This window comes from Limulus polyphemus, unplaced genomic scaffold (genome assembly GCF_000517525.1).
Source record: "Limulus polyphemus unplaced genomic scaffold, Limulus_polyphemus-2.1.2 Scaffold1201, whole genome shotgun sequence".
In the NCBI taxonomy this organism is placed as follows: Eukaryota; Metazoa; Arthropoda; class Merostomata; order Xiphosura; family Limulidae; genus Limulus; species Limulus polyphemus.
In genome coordinates this window covers 247,363-266,675 of record NW_013666811.1, presented here as the reverse complement: position 1 = coordinate 266,675, position 19,313 = coordinate 247,363, and the positions used below count along the sequence as shown (strand labels likewise).

At 34.0% G+C, this 19,313-nt stretch overlaps 1 protein-coding gene across 3 annotated transcripts in view; it reads left to right on the top strand.

Annotated features, from left to right (window-relative positions):
* LOC106462577 (syntaxin-like) overlaps positions 1-19,313 on the top strand; it is a 90,658-nt gene that overhangs the window by 6,791 nt on the left and 64,554 nt on the right. For 2 of the 3 annotated variants that reach the window (XM_022389875.1, XM_022389877.1), the window contains exons 2-7: positions 9,483-9,557; positions 10,192-10,268; positions 12,073-12,181; positions 13,295-13,368; positions 13,906-14,043; positions 18,106-18,216. In XM_022389875.1, coding sequence (XP_022245583.1) covers positions 9,483-9,557; positions 10,192-10,268; positions 12,073-12,181; positions 13,295-13,368; positions 13,906-14,043; positions 18,106-18,216 — 584 coding nt within the window. Of the gene's footprint in view, positions 1-9,482; positions 9,558-10,191; positions 10,269-12,072; positions 12,182-13,294; positions 13,369-13,905; positions 14,044-18,105; positions 18,221-19,313 lie in introns of all 3 variants that reach the window. The other variant, XM_022389876.1, reaches the window with a different exon arrangement.

The window sequence follows — 19,313 nt, the reverse complement described above, 5'->3', positions numbered from 1 at the left end:
ATCTCGTTACACGTGTGCAAGTCACATTTATGATTAGACGAGTCTTAATTTCCCTATATGTTTTTCTTTGAAACAAAGCAATATTTTTTTGTACATAATTTCAAAAAAGACAGTTATAGTGTCAGCATCAACGTAACAATTAAAAACTAAATACATTCACAGGGACAAGCGGATAATAATGGTTTTACTTTTTCATGCGAAGGTGTATTTGTCTGTTCAACTGTGTGACACATTACGCACCCAATAGTTTAAACGGCCAAGTCAGAACCCCTATGGCTCAGCCATAACCGCCCCTAATTTTATACTGCGGATTAGAAAGGCGGCAACCGGTCGGTAGCATTCACCACCGAAGGTGACAATTTCAACAGATTGGCGGGATTGACTTTCATTAAAATAATGTACCCACAGCGGAAAGAGCAAAGTTTGTTTGGTAGCACCACGTCTCGAACCCGAGACCTTTGGATTTTTAGTTGGATATGCTATCCACTAGATAACACGTGAAAGAAGAGGTGAACTGTGAAACAACGATGATAAATACCAAGTTCAAGAGGAATTTGAAATATCTAAAGAGGGATGATTTTATAGCTTAATTGAAAATTGAAGCTAAACTTGCAATCAAAACTCAATCTCAGCAACGCTTATACATGTTACTATCACATTTTATCTAAATTATAAAACTCTCACGGTGAGAGGAAATGTTTCTTTCTTGGGATATTACTGCATTAAGTGTTATTATAGAGCTCACACACTGAGCTCATTTTGTTGTTATTACTTTAAAGAGAAAGTATTTAAAACTTTATAGATTAATGTTTAGTATCTACGAAGCCAAGCTCTCTAGTTTCATTAGTAACTAATCAGCAATAAGCAGCAGATTCCGAAAATGTTACGCAGAGAAAAAACCAAACTGGAGTTGTAAGAAAATGAAACAAATTTACAAAGATACAAAATATTCGCATACAATAAGTAATCAATCGATAGGGTTTCCTTATGTTACGGGCCAGTTTAATTGTTCGTTAAGTCCTGGTTATTAGAATAAGTTGGAAACACGTCTTCACCAGACAAGAGACTACAAAGACTTATGTATACCAAACTTTTGGCCACTTTAGTTTGAGTTTGGTATTCCACAATACTAAATTACTTACATTAGTGATAATTTCTATTAATATAATGAAGGTAAATACCCAGCTAAAACTAAGTTGTAAAAACCTCTGTTTCATCCTTCAACTTGAGTACAACCCATACACTAGGGGAGCTCTGTTGTTTGTTTTGTTGAATTTCGCGCAAAGTTACCCGAAGGCTTAAAAGTGATAGGCTAAAGGGAAGAGAGCTAGTCAACACCACACACCGCCAACTTTTGGTTACTCTTTACCAACGAATAATGGCATTGACTGCCATGTTATAAAGCCCCCGCGGCTGAAAGGGCGAGCATGTTCGACTGTTGCATTCGAACACGCGACCCGCACAAAAGTGTATTTGAGAAAGATATAAGTTAGCATATCTCTGCTACAAAATAAAGGTTTCTGAATCCCGATTCCCGAATATTTTCATATACGTTCTTCATTTGTGAGCTTTAGGTTAGTCCTACGATCGTTATAGTTATGACTGACTATGAATATCAAGATAGAAATCTTCAGATTGTGGGATAGGCAAATAGTTCTGCTACAGTACCGGTTAAATTAACAGTGAAAGTAATTACATGTTCAAGCATCTATAATACATCTTTGAACACAGTTTGAACCCATATATGTAATTATGTAAAAAGAGGCATCAAAACTTATGCTTGATTGCCGGTGGTTCAGCGGTAAAGCTTAAGGCTTATAACGCTAAAAGTCAAATTTCGATATGTATGGCGGACACATCACAGCTAGTTCATTGGTGTAGTCGTGTGATTAATAAAAGAGAAAGAAACTAACGTATTGCTAATGCTATCGAAGGTTTCTGGAACTTTGCTCTTCATCTCAATGTATAACGTTTCAACTCTAACAGTGAGACATGATCACGTACAACGTTCAAAGTAGGCCATGCTTAAATAAATCTATTAGTATTGTCCCAAAAATAGCTGTTTCAAAAATGTTATAAACTCTCGATATTCAACTGGATATTTCTCAAATATATACGTGTGTATTTAAAGTATTTCTTAAGTTCAACTCTTTTGGGAATTGTCTTGGATGTACAAAATAATCAGTTCACGGTGTTATAAAACTGCGACATGTCAAAGCTACTTAAACAGGTTGTTCGTTTCTTCATACCCCTGTCCACCAGTTCTTTATCGCATGACTTGCTGCAGTAACTTTGGAATCAGAAATAACACTCATAGAGGGCAGGTTGGCGACGCGGATGGGGAAGCAAGCTTTCGTGATTGGTTACTAGAGGTAGAGAGAATGTATAATCAATACAGAATACTGCGACGAGTGCAACAAAGTTTCGTGATGAGTTTCTTAATGACTTGTCGTGAGCCTGCGAGAGATTAAATAGAAAGATACTTTTTTGTATTCACAGAGCAGCATACTCAGTTGATGAAGTCAACATGAAATGAGTAGTCAAAATCAGGATCACTAGAAATCACCCGAAAACCAAATGATTTTAAAATTGAATCTAAACCCTAACTTGTTTGAGTTGTGTGATATCTTAAAACTAAACAGCAGAATTTTAGCGTTATAACTTATAAGCATTGGAGCTCAACCATGGGAATGGTTTTGGCGGAGAGGGTTGCTTGGATGTTTCCGTTAGAGCAAAGTCACATTGGGCTATCTACTATGTCCACTGCGGGAATCAAAGTCGGGATTGTAACTTTGGAAGTCCGTAAACTTATCGCTGTTCCATCGTGAAACTTCCATGTGGGGGTGGGGGAGTCATATCAGTCGGAAAACTATTTGTGTTAATGCATGGTGAATTATAATTTATATGAAATCTAAGGGTTTCTCATTGTTAGTCGGAAGTTTTCTTTACGTCTGAAGTTAAATTCGGTATAGTGAGACACTACGTAAAGTGTCATGTGAGTATTCTCGTGGAATACTTCTAAGCTTAAGAAATAGTTTACAGCTGATCATATTTTTGACAGACCTTTTTGTTTGAAATGTAAGTTATTGCATTTGAAATTTACAATCAAAATAAATGACTTGTCACCAGGGTGTACAACAGAAAAATATTGACGAGGGATGAAGAAAATTGGTTCATGTTTTAGAAAGATGTCCTGTTTTTACATACATCTTCACTGTCAATTTAAGAAATCCTTTGTAGATCTAAGAAAACAGTCATCTATATCTAGAAGCAGAATAAGATAGAAAACTGTAGTTAACGGTTTATTTTTTATTTTCAAGCTTGGAAAGGCTATTATGAAGAATATTCAAGAGGCATTTTGATCGATACGAACGTGTTTTTTTTTCAACTGCCATAGTTATATCATTACAAGAAGCATTCATACTATACACATTACTTGTGACTTACATGTATTTGATATGTATCTGAATAACCATGGTAACCAGTACTTAAATCACACAGACTTCGTATTGCTTTGGTTGCCTATTTTTAAAATGTGAAGTGCCTTAAGCTACACAGTTGTATATGCCTTTACACATGGATGATTTACACCATGCTTAAACCTTAATCACAATATACTTTAAAAACCCTGGCTATTGTTGTATGTTTACATTACCAATGTTACATAATTTTACATGTTGAGGTAACCAAACTGTTCTCTTTCCTTAATTGATTTAGTGTTATGTTTGGATGAATAACCAAGGTTACTCATATATATAACCCCTCCCCCCAGTGGCACAGCGGTATGTCTCCGGACTTACAACGCTAGAAGCCGGGTTTCGATACCCGTGGTGGGCAGAGCACAGATAGCCCATTGTGTAGCTTTGTGCTTAACTTCAAACAAACAAACTATACTCATATATATACTGCTGTTCTTAAATCACCATGGTTACATATAATTTAAAGCTGATGTGGTTAAATTACCTTATTTTCTTGTACTTGATTATCTTGTACGAATGAATTGCCATAGTTAAATAAGATTATACTTTGAAGTGGCTGAACAGTTATCAGTAATATAATGAGATTGTAATGTGAAGCTTTATTACTGATAACTAAATCGCAAGGTGTGTGAATTACCACGTATATTATTTTCTGTAACTGAATCATTGTGTTCCAGTATAGCTAGATGTTTTAAACATGCACGGAGAAATCATGTCGTTATGCTGTGTTTAAAGACAACCTCGGATAGAAATTTACGGTTGAATATTCCATTAGTGAAACATTAATAACAGATTTACATATAAATTAATTCCACAAGATATATATAGATTCAGCTACATTTAAGCAGTTTCATGTCTTCTGAAAACGAACTCAGAAACTAATGAATTTAAATTAGTCATTTCGTTGTTCTCTTTAAATTGTCTCGTAAGAACCTAGAAACGAATAAGTATAATGAAATAAACAAATAGGGGAAGATTTGTGATAATAAAATGCCTGATTTTAGTTTGTAATACAATCGCCTGTTGTACCTAGGATTTTTGAAATATAATGTTAAGATCATATAACGTATTCACAGTTACAGAATTGATAAAAGTACAAAAATAAAAGATAATCTTTTTATAATGTCCAACAACAAAAACACACTCATTTGAAGATAACATACACCATTCCGATATTAAACGTTTGTCGCGAACAATCTCATGGCTAGTCATTATTAAGATTATGGACTTCAAACGCTAAAATCCGAAGTTCGAGTCCCCTGCTACAGATAGCACATTGTGTAATTGTGTAACTTTGCGCTAAAAGAACAACAAAAAAATTTGTCGCGAACAAAATAATAGCGTAAAAAAGTTCTCGAAACGTTGTAAATAAATGAAAAAACACACGAAAGATCTTGTATAATTAATGATCGTGATTCTATTTCATGGTTTCTACTTCAACAAAATATTATCTTTTTGTAAGTCTTACATTTCAGGCATTGCATTTAAACCTCTAATCTCCAAACATTGTTTCTGCTCACTTCCAGAGGAATTCGAATAATTCAAACGTTGCTATGAAAAGATTCTACAAAATGGGTTTGATACCTAAGCATAAAAACTGCTTACTCCTAAAGGATATGCTTCTACAAGCATTACTGCTGAACGTCTCCAAGAAGAATTGAATCTCCAGAAATGGTTCCGCTCAGGATTGACTAGGAAATCCAGGACTTTGGGATTTTGTCCAGGGAAACTTGGAAAGCTATCTTAAAGTTCAGAAAGTTAAAACGGATAGAAGATATTTATCTATATATCATTTTTATACGATTTCGTGGTTTACAAAAAACTAGCTTATCAGTAGTGTGTGAACTGTGACGCTTCATTAACAGCCATCAATTTGACGTGCACTATGACAAAGTAGAAAAGAAGCACATGTGTATCTGATATTCGATTTATAATTGTTAGTCATAGAAATGGCCCTGTTCATTGTTTGTGGTAGTATAATAGTAGTAGTATAATATCATTGTAGTTCAAAATACCTAGTAGCATCTAAGTTTACGAGGGAGGATGCTCATGAACCCTTTACAAAAAGTATGTCATTGGCATGAAGTGTCCTGAATAACAAGTTGAAAGGTTGGAAATCCTACCCCTGCACATTTTGGCTATTTACTTCTGCCTTTAAGTTGATTTGAATATACGAATAATGTTGCTGTTTATTCCCAGGAGAGTTGAAGCTTCTAAACTATTTTAATATGCGTTAAGTATCTTCCGAACAATATTATTGTTCACTCCCAGGAGTTCTGAAGCTTTTAAACTCCTTTAAGTTGAGTTGAATATCCGAAAATGTTTATGTTTATTCCTAGGAGTTTTGAAGCTTCTAAACTTATTTAAGATGCTTTAAGTATCCCCCGAACAATATTGTTGTTCACTCCAAGGAGACTTGAAGCTTGTAAATTCCATTAAGATGATCTAAATATTTGAACAGTGTTATTCTCGCTCACACAGAAATAACTAACAAAACGTAAGTTCTTCATTTCTATTAATAATCAATACGAAAACAACAAGGAATGAAAGAAATTAATGTTTGTTAGGTTTCGCGAAAAACTACATGAGGGTTATCTATGTTGGCCATTCCTAATTTTGAAATGACAAACTAGAGAGAAGGCAGCTAGTCAATATTAACCACCTCCAACTCTTGGGCTACTTTTGTCATTCCGAAAAGTGGTATTTGACCGCCACTCTTATATTACAATTATGGCCCCAAATTGCGGAGTGCAATTTTATTTTCCGATAACAAGACGCGAACCACAGCTGCACAGTCCACTACACTAACCATTGAGTCGCGCTAGGCCAAGAAAGCAGTAAAGTACTTACTGAGTTAGAAGTCATGACTAGGCTAATTTTATGCTGGCGATGTGGAATATATGATTACTTCATTGGTGCAGTTTAGCCTCATAAAAAGGATACTCGGTGACTCAACATCCGTAAACGACAACTTCAATGAGATTTTGTTATATTTTGCTAAGACTTTCTATGGAGATTGCAGGGTGCTTTTAAAGAAAGCCCGTCATTTATAATGATTACATATGAAAAACTACGTGATTTACGGGAACAAAATTGCACCAGAAGGACATGGAGAATTTTACATTTTATTCAATATAAGCAACAATGTTTTATTTTATAACTTAAACAGTAAGTAAACCATCACATTGACATGATTATTCTTAACGTGAACGATGATGTATAGTTTAAGTTCGTTATTCGAGTTTTTCATGCTTCTTGCACACTGCTGATCACATAAACGAGGAAATGGCAGATCATTTGTTTATTGCAGCATCGCATTCTTATATTGCGCGCCTCAGCGAACAAGAATTTAAAAAAAATCATACATTGTTTTATCAGAAGTATAGTCAATACCTTGAAGAGAATTGGAAAATATTCAATATGCTTTACAGACATTTTGAGATTAGGTTAGAGTCTAACCTCAGTCGTTTATGGGAAAATCCGCTACGTAAGAACTTAGATCGGTTTCTTTTTTCCATAATTTCGCAAAAAGCTACACTTGCGCTTATTGTTCTCCATTTCGAACTGATAGACTAGAAGGAAGGTAGCTAGTTCACAGCACATACAGCCAATTCTTGGGCTACTTTAATCGAATAGTGAGACTTGACTGTCTCTCTTATAACGCATTCAAGACTCTAAAATGTCGAGTCGCGTTTATGCGACAATATGATGCGGACCACGAACACTCAGGTTCACAGCGTAGCTCGCTAACCCGACCATGGGCAATCAGGTTCACAGTGTAGCTCGCTAACCCGACCATGGAGAATCAGGTTCACAGTGTAGCTCGATAACCTTTAGGTCATGCCCGACCGTGTAGATAGGAGCTTGAAAATTTAAGCTTTAATAGTATGTATAAATATTAATTTAAAAATCATTATTAATAATTAAATGCTAATATTTGTATTTCTTACACGTTGAAGCCTCTAGAAGTGACGAGAGCGTGTGGGGTTCAATCAGGTCTGAGCTATTCGTAGTTTTATTTATTGGTGCTTATATTAAACCAATTTTTGTAAATGATGCCCCTCAGTATAAACTGACGAAGTACGTATGATAAATGAGTGAAAAACGTTAATAGATAAGTTATCTTTATTTTAAAATAGTAATAATTAATTAAAGCCACATTCCTAGTTTTTCTTTTAAAATATAATGCGTGATCGCATAATTGCTTAAACCCGGGTTTGCTGTTCCTCTTTCCCCGACAATATTCAAACTAATGCGTCCTCTACGTGGCAAAAATATATTGTATAAGATTACTGTCGCACTAGTTGTTTATTTCGGTAATATCAATGGCTGTCGATATAACGATAGATTTGTCTGTGTTGAACTGAAATGTGCACAAAGGAGTATTTGCGGTGTGCATAAAAAAGCGGATGGGCCTGGTGGTTAGGGCACTCGACTCGCAAGTTACGGGTCGAGAATTAGAATCCCGTCACCGAAGTCCCCCAGTGGCACAGCGGTACGTCTGCGGACTTACAACGCTAGAAACCGGGTTTCGATACCCGTGGTGGGCAGAGCACAGATAGCCCTTATGTAGCTTTGTGCATAATTAAAAAACAAAACAAAAAACAAACAAACCGTCACCGAAAATGCTCGCCCATTCAGACGTGGGATCTTTTAACGTGATGGTCAATCTCACTTTTCGTTGGTAAAAAAGGAGCTCATGAGTTGAAGGTGGACGATATTGGCTAGCTACCTTCCCTCTAATTTAGGAACGGCTAACGCAGAGAGCTTGAGTGGCTTTGCGAGAAATTCAACAAACAAACAAACCCACGGCAGATAACGAACGCTACTTTTAGCGTTATAAGCCCCCAAGCTTACAGCTGAGCCACTAAGGGGTCGGGATAAGGATAGGAAAAAAATAATAATGCCATACCTTCTGTTTTTAGCAACTTGAGTAACTAAACCATCCGTTATTCCTGTAGTGCTGTGGTTATAAAATAGTAAATCTGTTATAAAAATCACACAGGAAGTAATTGTTGAATATCAACAAAATTTTAAAGTAGTTAATTTGACCTATGATAAAATCAAACCTTTCTAACACAGAAGTGTCTTTATTTGTAAAGTGCATGACGTGTGTGTATAAGAGAGGAAAGTTTTACACATGCTGTTTGGAAGGTTGAGCGCGAACGTGCTTCCCACATTACACGTATAAGAGAGGAAAGTTTTACACATGCTGTTTGGATGGTTGAGCGCGAACGTGCTTCCCACATTACATGTATAAGAGAGGAAAGTTTTACATATGCTGTTTGGATGGTTGAGCGCGGGAAGCAGCGTCGCGAGTTTGGATTCTATACGATTTCAGTTTTGACCTCTGCAAACTTTTCTCTACACCAAATTCCCTGTAAAACTTGTATATCCAGGGATTTATCCATAGAGCACAGCAGTGAAACTATATTTGGATTCACCACAAAACTGTGATTATCCTATAGATCATGGAGCGATGTATAAAAGCCAGTGAATATACTTATTTAAGAGAAAGATAGGTCAGAAATGAGTTGAAGTCTATAAAAGACCATATAACTAGAGGAATTTGCGAAGAGAATTCGCATTTTCTGCCCACCCCCGATGGAGGGAGGATCATTGTGCATCATTAAGTTGAGATGGATGACCTTATCGTCTCACTTTAGACTTTTCAGGATTACTGAACTGTTATAGCTAGAAGACCTTTGAGTCTGGAATTCAAACCTTTTCATACGTTTAGAAAATAAATCACTAGTTACAATGAACAAATATATGAGGTTTATTTTGATTTTGTATTAAATATTTTAATTTGTAGCTCCTTATTTTCTAACCTCCTTTTCTTAATTTGGCACGACTAAACTTAGAAAGCAAGAATTATATTAATGCTTTGAAACCAGTAACATGACTTGTGATAGATATTTCCTTAAAAACTTAGCTCTGTTTATTATCTTCATAATGCTATAGAAGTAATATTATGTAATTATTATATTCAACGTTTTAAAGTGGTAAAGCAGGAGCTGGAAGATTTAATGACTGACATCAAGAAAACGGCCAATAAATCCCGTACCAAGTTAAAAAGTAAGTTTACATGTTACAGCAGTCTACTAACTTAATTATGTGCTTATACTATGCTGAAGAGGCGTTGAATTAAGAATATAACTCATTGAGTAAAATACCTCTAAACAAATAGATAGATTACGTCTAACAATAGACGTGGTGTACTAGCTTTGACAATACGATACTGAAGTAACTCCAATATAAATACTGAAGTGTAGTACCTTACTATTGTAGATAGTAAGTATAAGGCCTGATTGAAAAGTAAAAATATGGTTCCAGTGTTAACGTATTTTATTTTTAACATAGTGTTTGAGTAATACAACTAAATGAAGTAAAATTAGGTTTAAAAAAGTATGTGGTAATGCCGATCTTAATACTGAATATCACCTAATTGCAGCCTATAGATTATGTCATTTGAGGTAAACTTGCTTCAGGTTTCAGGCAATTAATATTTAGTATTAAGTAATTATTATAATTCAACACTGGAATTAAAACATTGTGTCGAATGGCATATATCCTCTTTGATTCTAAATTCACTCAACTGTAACATATGGATAAAAGTTCGATTTTCTTTATACCAGGCCCCTCTAACAACAAAAAATAACAATTTAATAACACTTCACATCAACTAATAAACTATTGTTTACTTTTTTAGTGATGGAACATAATATTGAACAAGATGAACAGGCAGACGCAAGCTCTCCAGCTGATCTTAGAATACGAAAAACTCAGGTAATATTTAACGATGCTAACAAATTTATAGCCTACATTAAAACAGAATAACGTTTTCCATCATAGTTTTAATATGAACATACTAAGTCTTAGTGTTTAAACGTCCCACCATCTATTTATAGTAACAGTTATTTTAAAATATTTTTGTGAAGTACATTTTTCTTTGAATAATAGCAGATGTTTCCACCCTTGATATATACATTTTACTATTTGATAACTCAACAATAAAAAAAGTATGATAAATTTTACTTATCAATATTTTAAGAAAAAGTTTGATCTTAATATTATTTTAGACAGGCAAGTTGGTAAATTTTTTTCTTATTTTTATTCGAGATTCACGAAGAACTACTTGATAAATATCTGTGCTAGCCATCCTTATTTTTATCTCATAAACTAGAGGAAAGGCAGCTGGACAACAGCATCCACTGCCAAGCTCTTGGGGTTACTCTTATCAGACCAAATAGTATAATTTGACTGTCACCCTTATAACGCACCCAAGGTCCCAAAGTGCAGAACGCGATTTTGTTTTGGCTGTAACGGGACGCTGACGTAGGATCCGTAGGTCCATAATAGGCACGCTAGTCAATGGGCCATGCTCTGCCCTAGAAGTATAACTTTCACATTTACATTCCTGCTTCTTATATAGAACATTCTAGATCCTGACAAACTTGTGCAAAAAGTTAACAGCAATATTTACACTTACTTCAGATGGAGTTTTTTCACATTACTTTTATCAGTTTGTTTATTTATCATTAAGCATAAAGCTAAACACTGGGCTATCTATGCTTTGCCCAACGCGGGTATTGAAACCCAATTTTTAGCGTTATAAACACTGATGAGCCACCGGAGGGAGGTTCTCTTATTAACAATTCCGGTTTTTAAATAAAAATGTGCAAAATAGCATTTTGAATTGATTTGTCACAAATCAATACCAAGAAGGCCTTTCGTTCATTATCAGAACTTATTATAATAGCTGGACCTATGTCAGCCAAAAAAGAATATCTGAAATCTCATTTGTGTGCAATGCAAAAAAGACACTGTAGTAGTGTAAAACGCTTAAGATAACGAAGCAGTTACGTTTTTTTAGTTCTAAGAAATTATTGAAATCAATATTGGCTTTAAGGATCGATTCTATTCACTATTGTAAAAAAAAGTATCATTGCTTCTTTAGCTACGACGTACTGCATAAATGCAAGAATATTTGCTAATTTGTTGAAATTGACAAGTAATATTCACGCTCAATATAAGAAACTTCATAAGATATACTTTAGTGAGATTAAAATATACAAAAATAAACTGTTCTGTAAAATTAATACAAGGAAACGCACGTGATATTACATCACAATAAAACTTACATCGCTTTTTAATAGCCCAACACGAGTTTCCAGTGCGAATAGTGTAAAATGGCATTTCAATTATACCTTGTTTGCTTACAAGGAGGCTTTTAACTCGATACTAGAGTATAGTGGACAGGTTGACGTATAACATACAAATAATTTGTTGAAATGCTATTTATGTTAGCCGTTTATGAGGCAAATCTTGGATGTACAATAACATAGATCTCGGAGTAAGACTTGTAGTTGTAATAATGGGATGTAATCACACTCTTATTACTACTGAATGTCATGATTTGATAGCTAAGGTGTCCCTTGAGCTAAAAGTGGATTTAACACTGTGTTTTATTTTCCCCTAAAGTGTTCGTAATCTTTTTTAACTTAAAAACACATTAATGCAACCTTATTTTAGAAACGTTGGACAACAGATTCTTAAGAAAAATTATACTGCACTTTTTTGTCCAACATAGCATACTGCATTATCTAGAAAGTTCGTAGAGATAATGACAGACTACAATAAAACCCAGACTGATTACCGAGACAGGTGCAAGGATAGGATTCAACGACAATTAGAAATAAGTAAGTGTTTCTTTCTTGTGATTCTACAAAAGTGTAAGGATTTTAGTTTGACAGATGTAAAACAGACTGTAGTGTATCAGTTATTCAGGTATTTTTTAAATTCTTACAAATCACTGTTTGCTCTTAAGCCTTGTCCAAAATATGTATAAAACAACAAACTCTGAAGTTCTCTGAATTACTGAATTTAAATGTAGAATTAAGATAATTTAGATTATTCGGTATTTTTAAGCATTTTTATTTTGTCAAAAATATTTTCAAAAACACTAAAACTATGTATATTTTTATAGTTATTGTTTCTGTTGTATTGATACTAATAGAAAACTTACCTTAAATTTGGTAAAAGGAATTTAACAAAACAAAAATCCTGGCGGTGAGGTCAATCTTACACAGTGAGCAGCTTAACATTATAGTACAACAAGTAAGAATTTGAGATGTCACTGAAAACTAAATGGTTTATTTCGTTTGTTGAATTCCGCGCAAAAACTATTCGAAGACTAACTGCGCTAGCCGTTCCTAATTTTGAAGTGATAGACTAAAAAGAAGGCAGCTTGTCAACACTACCCACCGCCGACTCTTGGATTACTTTTTACCACTGAAAAATTGGATTGACAGTTACGTTATAAAGCCCCCCATGTTCGATAGTGGCATTCGAATCCTCGGTCAAGTGCTCTAACAACCAGGTCATGCCAGGCCTAATTTATTCTAAAAACACAGTTCAAACATAAAGTAGGCCTAAATGAGAAATAGTTACGAATTCATGAATAGGTAAGAGAAATTTTGTACAAGGATTTAAGGATTCATTCAACAATGAAGCTATGATCTCAAGTAAAAACTGGTAGACGGTTTCAGAAATACATTTAGAATTAGATGAATATATTAACTTGGAAAAATGAGAAAAACTGGAGGGAGAAGTGTTTCCAAGTGTCTTTTTTGTTTTGTAAATTCTTAGAAGACTTTCATTAAAAGATATATAAATTAATGAAAATAGATGTTATAATAACAATTGTAAATATTAAGGAAAAGGTTACTGTAGGTATTTAAAGTTTTTATATTTAGCTAATGAAAAATTTATTTCAATTTCGGATAGATGTTTTTTGTTTACTTTCACCTCAGCTGGCCGAGCCACCACTGATGATGAGCTGGAAGAAATGTTGGAAAGCGACAATCCTGCAACCTTCACACAGGGGGTAGTTTCTTTTAATATATGGTCGAAAAGAAAATTAGTCTGTAAACTAATAACTTCTTGTAATTAACACACACACACACATATATATATGAATTTAACACGTAAATAAATTTCACTCTTATAAAAAAAATGAATTTTATAAAGATATTAAACTTTTACTTTTACTTTATGAAATAAGTTTATATATTATTTTAAGAATAATAAAACATAAACTTACTAAACCTCTTTTATCTTTCAGTAGTGTTTGTTTAGTCCTAGCTATTTATTAAAAAACATAAACATATTTTGAAAGTAAAGTAAGAAAATATATACATATCTAGTAACTAAACTTTAAAGCAGATTTTACTTCATCAAAACTATCTTAATTCAGAAAATAATAAAATTAAATCCCATGAAACTCGTTATGAACATTATTGTTATTTTGAAGCCATTTGGAGACAAGTTCTTGTTTCCTTTTTAGCTGCAGTTATCTATGTATAAGAAATTTCTTGATGAATATCAAAACATCACTTGCTTATGGTCTTACTTTTATGTGTAGATTGTAATTGAAACTCAGAAAGCTAAGCAGACAATAGAGGACATTGAAGCTCGTCATGCGGACATCATAAAACTAGAAAAAAGCATCCGGGAGCTGCACGATATGTTCATGGACATGGCAATGTTGGTAGAGAGTCAGGTAAAAATCTTTTTTCAATGAATTTTCATAGAATTTTCACAGTTACATATTGTGAAGTTGATGAAATAATAATATATATTTTTGTATTCCCCCCTCCATGTCACAGGAAGTTTCCACCACCACATAATATCATACCATCCAAAATGCACACTTTTATGTTTCTACAATCAATAAATTCACTGTCAACTCACATATACAGGGTGGGCCATAAGTAATGAACTAATGGGTTGTTCAATTACGTGTGAAATGTTTACTACATCTACATTTTATGTTACTTTATAAGACGCTGACCTTTCTTTAAGCAAAAATGATCAAAGTATTTGCTTTTCCGGTTTACATAGTAACTCTGTTAACTGCTCTTTACCAGGCTTTCTGCATAAAAACCCTTTGTTCTCAGGTCGGTCTTTGAGCTATTTCAGCAGTAAGGAAATACAGCTATCAAAAGGTACTAGGAAACAAATAAGAAATTCAAATAATAAATTTTAATAATAAATAAGAGCTGAAAAATGTTACGGTAAGCTTACTTATGCCCCACCCTGTATATAACATACTAAAAGTGGAAGTAGGTCTGAAAAAGAATGTAAAAAGGTTAGAAAAAATCTTTAATATCAACAATTACGAAGCTTAAGGTGTGTGTGTGTGTGGGAGTACTGAATACACTTACAGTTAAATGTTGTTTCTAACTAAATCTTAAAATGCTATTTATTCAATTTTCAAATCCTCTGACATATCCATGTTGGTTTGGTTCAGATACTGACATATCCATGTTGGTTTGGTTCAGATACTGACATATCCATGTTGGTTTGGTTCAGATACTGACATATCCATGTTGGTTTGGTTCAGATATCACTAGCCAAGGCATCGGAGTTGCAAGTCAAATAACATTTTATTAAGACAGTAAAATCAAAACCAACAGGAACTAGTTTCTAATAGGTTTCAATTTAAAATGAAAAAAGAATCAGTGTATTCTTGAATAATCATAACGTTTTTTATTTGTTTAAAGCATTGGGGAACCCATTATAAATTACAATAAACATTACATTTTAAAGTTACTGAACATATTTTTTTATGATGAAAGCAAATCTTAAATTTTATGATATTAGTTAATGTTAAAATTCCCGAATTTATCTAATGACCTTAGTAAATATTGTGATTAACCGTTTATATGAGCTTTTTTTAACTTTGACTACTATTCAGCTCACAAATTAGTATCACTGCCACCAAACGGAACAGCACCACACACAATAGCGGAATTAAATATTTTTAGTGAGTTCCAAACAGCTGATATATGACTTTTCTATACTCGACCAACCATAACACCAACCACATAGTTAAGATATACTTGATGAAACGTCAGTTCCTTTATTTCTAGTTGTATCCACACTTAGTAGGCACTAAGAGTCTTGCTGTGGCGGAATCCTACTTTCAGGCTACTCCTCTCCTCTATAAGTTTTATATATACTATTACTTGTTTATTCAGACATTTATTGTTTTTAAGGCAAAAATGCACAATGAACTAACTGTACTGTGTATGTATCCCCGAATATTAGCATTATAAGCAACTGGGGACTAGTAATTTATTAGTTCTATCAATAATAATCTAAAATACACACAAGATATTTCACAAACATATGTATGTAAATGATAACAATAAAAATGGTATATAAATCAATGGTGTAGGTTGTTTTTTTGTTTATTAACTACGAAGCTAAACAATGAGTTATCTGTGCTCTGCCCATCACGAGTATCGAAACCCGATTTTTAGCGTCGTAAGCCTGCAGACTTACAACTAAGTCACTGGAGGGCCAATGATGTAGGGAAGGCCCACAAGAAAATGTATGACCGGTATGAGATAGTGATAATGAAATGACGACAGGTCTCGTGAAATATGAAAATTTACGATGTAATATGTTCATTATAGTTGAATTGTTAATGCATTAATATTATGTATATTGGGTCTTTCAAAACGCTCACCCTTCATTAAAACAAACATTCCATCATTAGGCTCACAGAATACAGCTTCGAAAAATAATAGGAATAGGTCCGATGCCTGGATTATAATCCAGTAGTAATTTGGGGATACAGTTGTGGACCAAGGTCATAACCTCTGTGGGCCACAAGTTTATACAGAGACAGCTGATGATCAAGGATAGGAACTAAATCGGGATTTCTACGATATAAAGATCCTAAATGTGAGTCAGAGTGACGAAGTGACCTTATGCTATAATAAGCTTTTGATCCACGAAACTTAATATTTTTGAAAGGAGGCAGATCCTCAAATTCATACCACTTCCGTTAATAATAAAATAAAACACATTTCATTGACGAGTTATCTATAATCTCCCAGTAATTCCATGCGTAATAGGATAACATTTTATGAATATGAACTACTCAGATTTTAAGTGATAATCAAGTGATGTAAAACCTACTTTGTCTTGAGAATGATGTGTTCCAATACAAACTAAATTAGTCACTGAAAATGGATCATAATTAGCATCACAGTATTTTTTTTTTTGCTTCTTATAAAACAGTTGTAATTTACGAAAATTCAAAATTGTATCAAGCTCTTAAAGCAGATAAGGATTATTCTTGGAATTTTGAAGCTAATATATTAGAGTAAACTGTAGTTCCCCTTGTGCCCGCAGCACACCATACATTCAGAAGAAATTTTAAATATCTTCCATAACACAAGAACACTGGTGATCCACCCGTATTTACATGAAGAATGATATTAAAGCTAAGATTAAATGTGACATATAAACTCCCCTTTTATATTTTGTTTGGCACACACCAAAATAACCTTTACATTTTGAACTGCCCTTTCTGTCAGATTTGTGTGTGAATAATAAGCAGTGGTTAATTTTTGGGTTAGCCTGAGTATTTAAGCTTCCTATTTAAATAAATCACTCACAAGTTGTGTAACTAAAAGTCTAAGGTATCCCATGATGCACTCACTATCACTTAGGATATCTGCAACTATGTAATTACATTTGCTGTAACCACTGGAAGAAGAAACTCCTCAATCCATTTAGTGAACTAATCCAGAAACTCACAAATAAATTGATAGTTTATTGGGAGATATGACAACTACCCGTGTGCTTCCTATTCTCTGGCCTGTAGACTCACCGTTTATCTCCGGAAACAGTTTTAGCTGTCCTCAAATGGTCTACGAGTATATAATCATGAAAATGTGTAATGATTGTAGCTCTCACGTTTTTAGGTACAAACAACTTTAATTGCTCTGTAATCTGATAAGACCTACAACTACTGTGAATAATAAACAAAAAACATCTTGTACCTTATACAACCGAAAGATTCCGTACCGTCTAATGAACTATTTTCTACATCTCTCAGAACTGGATGTAAAAACTACCGAGATATCACATGGGTTTTAACTTCTAAAACTAAGAGTGGCTATTTTTGAATATTTCACGGAGAGAGGATTTTAAGAAGTTTTCCAATTTCGACGTTACAGCGTCATCTTCAGGTGTAGAGTCGTCAACTTTTTGAAGGCCATAGATAGGCCTAAATAAAATGTTTTTAATTGTGTACCAGTTTAACGTTGAATATTACTTATAATTTTAACTTTATACACAAGTGCCAAAATACTATAATTATATATTATATCTTTACAATTTTTGGTCTACAGTCATCTGAAATAGGGCTACTCTGTCCAAAATGTCATTTAAAATAAAAAAAAGAGCTATTATAAAACCAAAACCAGTTTTAGTCAACAGACTATTATTTTGTCATGTTTTTTCTGAAGTTGTTTTTGCTGTAACTAATTAAATTGAACTTAGTGTCTGCTGTCTGCTCATTTCTTTTTACTTTCCGTTTTGCAAATATCCAGATTAGTTATCATATTTTACTTTAATTTAATTTAACTTTTTTTTTTTTTTACGGATAACATTTGCACATAAGAAATACAATTTATCTCGCTGCTGCACCATTCAAAAGCACCTTGTTGCTTTTAAACATTTTGTGTGTAATTAGTTTGACAATGTCAAATTTCTATTGTTATAAATTAATGTGTCGCGTTGTTACTTAACCAATCAAATCTAGGGAGAGATGATTGACAGGATAGAATACAATGTGCAGCAGTCAGTGGACTACATTGATGCAGCTAAGAGAGACACCAAAAAGGCTGTAAAGTACCAAAGTAAAGCAAGACGGGTGAGTCCTGTTTCGGCACTTTCTATACTATAAAAAAAATGTTTAAGGTTTCCACAATTATTTGAATTTACTTGTTTATTTTTACTCTTGTGCCCGATTAATATAGCATTATTATAATTTTATCCTACATTAGCTTTTTAATTTTTGAACTAATCAACTTTTTTATTATTAGGTTTGGCTTGGTGATTAGGGCTCTCAACTCGTAATCTGTGGGTTACTGGTTTTAATTTCATTACTAAACATGCACGCTCTTTCAGCCGTGAGAGCGTTATAATGTTACGGTCAATCCCACTATTCAGTTAGTGTAGTCCAAAAGTTAGCGATAGTTTTTCTACCTCCTGTTAATTTAAACGATTATTATAATTAATACTAGCTATATGAAAATTCCTTGTATATTATGTCATTACGCCATTAGCTTCGTTGCATAACATTTTGATTACTGTCTTTATCATATTAAGGACTATTGTATCTTATTTTTTGTAAATACAGTTATTTTCATTACACTTTTTACTTTTTGGAGGCTTACCGTGCTTCCTTTTCGACTTTGCAGTGGATTTAAACGTAATTTATTACCTCCTATAGATGTTTGTTGCAGGGAACAGTTAAAGTAAGAATAGTAAAGTTTGTTAGACACACCACATATTATAATCAGCAGTTCAGGTATTAGTTCAATTTTTTTGTAGTTTTTGCACCTTCATAAATATCAATTTTTGGTTGTAGTATGGGGAAATTACTGCTAGAAATTGGGCACAGTTTAAGCAGTAACATGTGTTGAATACAGATGTCACTAGCCTCTGATGTGAGCGAGTGGGGGTGGCTTAATGAGTTTTCTTTGGTTAAAAGACGGATTGGGAGAAACGGAGAACACAAACATGTTGACCCGGCATGGCCAGGTGGATAAGGCGCTCGGCTCGCAATCTGAGGGTCGCGGGTTCGAATCCCTGTCCCACCAAACATGCTCGCCCTTTCGAGGGCCGGGGGGGGGGGGGCGTTATAACGTGACGGTCAATCCCACTATTCGTTGGTAAAAGAGTAGCCCAAGAGTTGGTGGTGGGTGGTGATGACTAGTGCCTTCCTCTAGTCTTACACTGCTATAG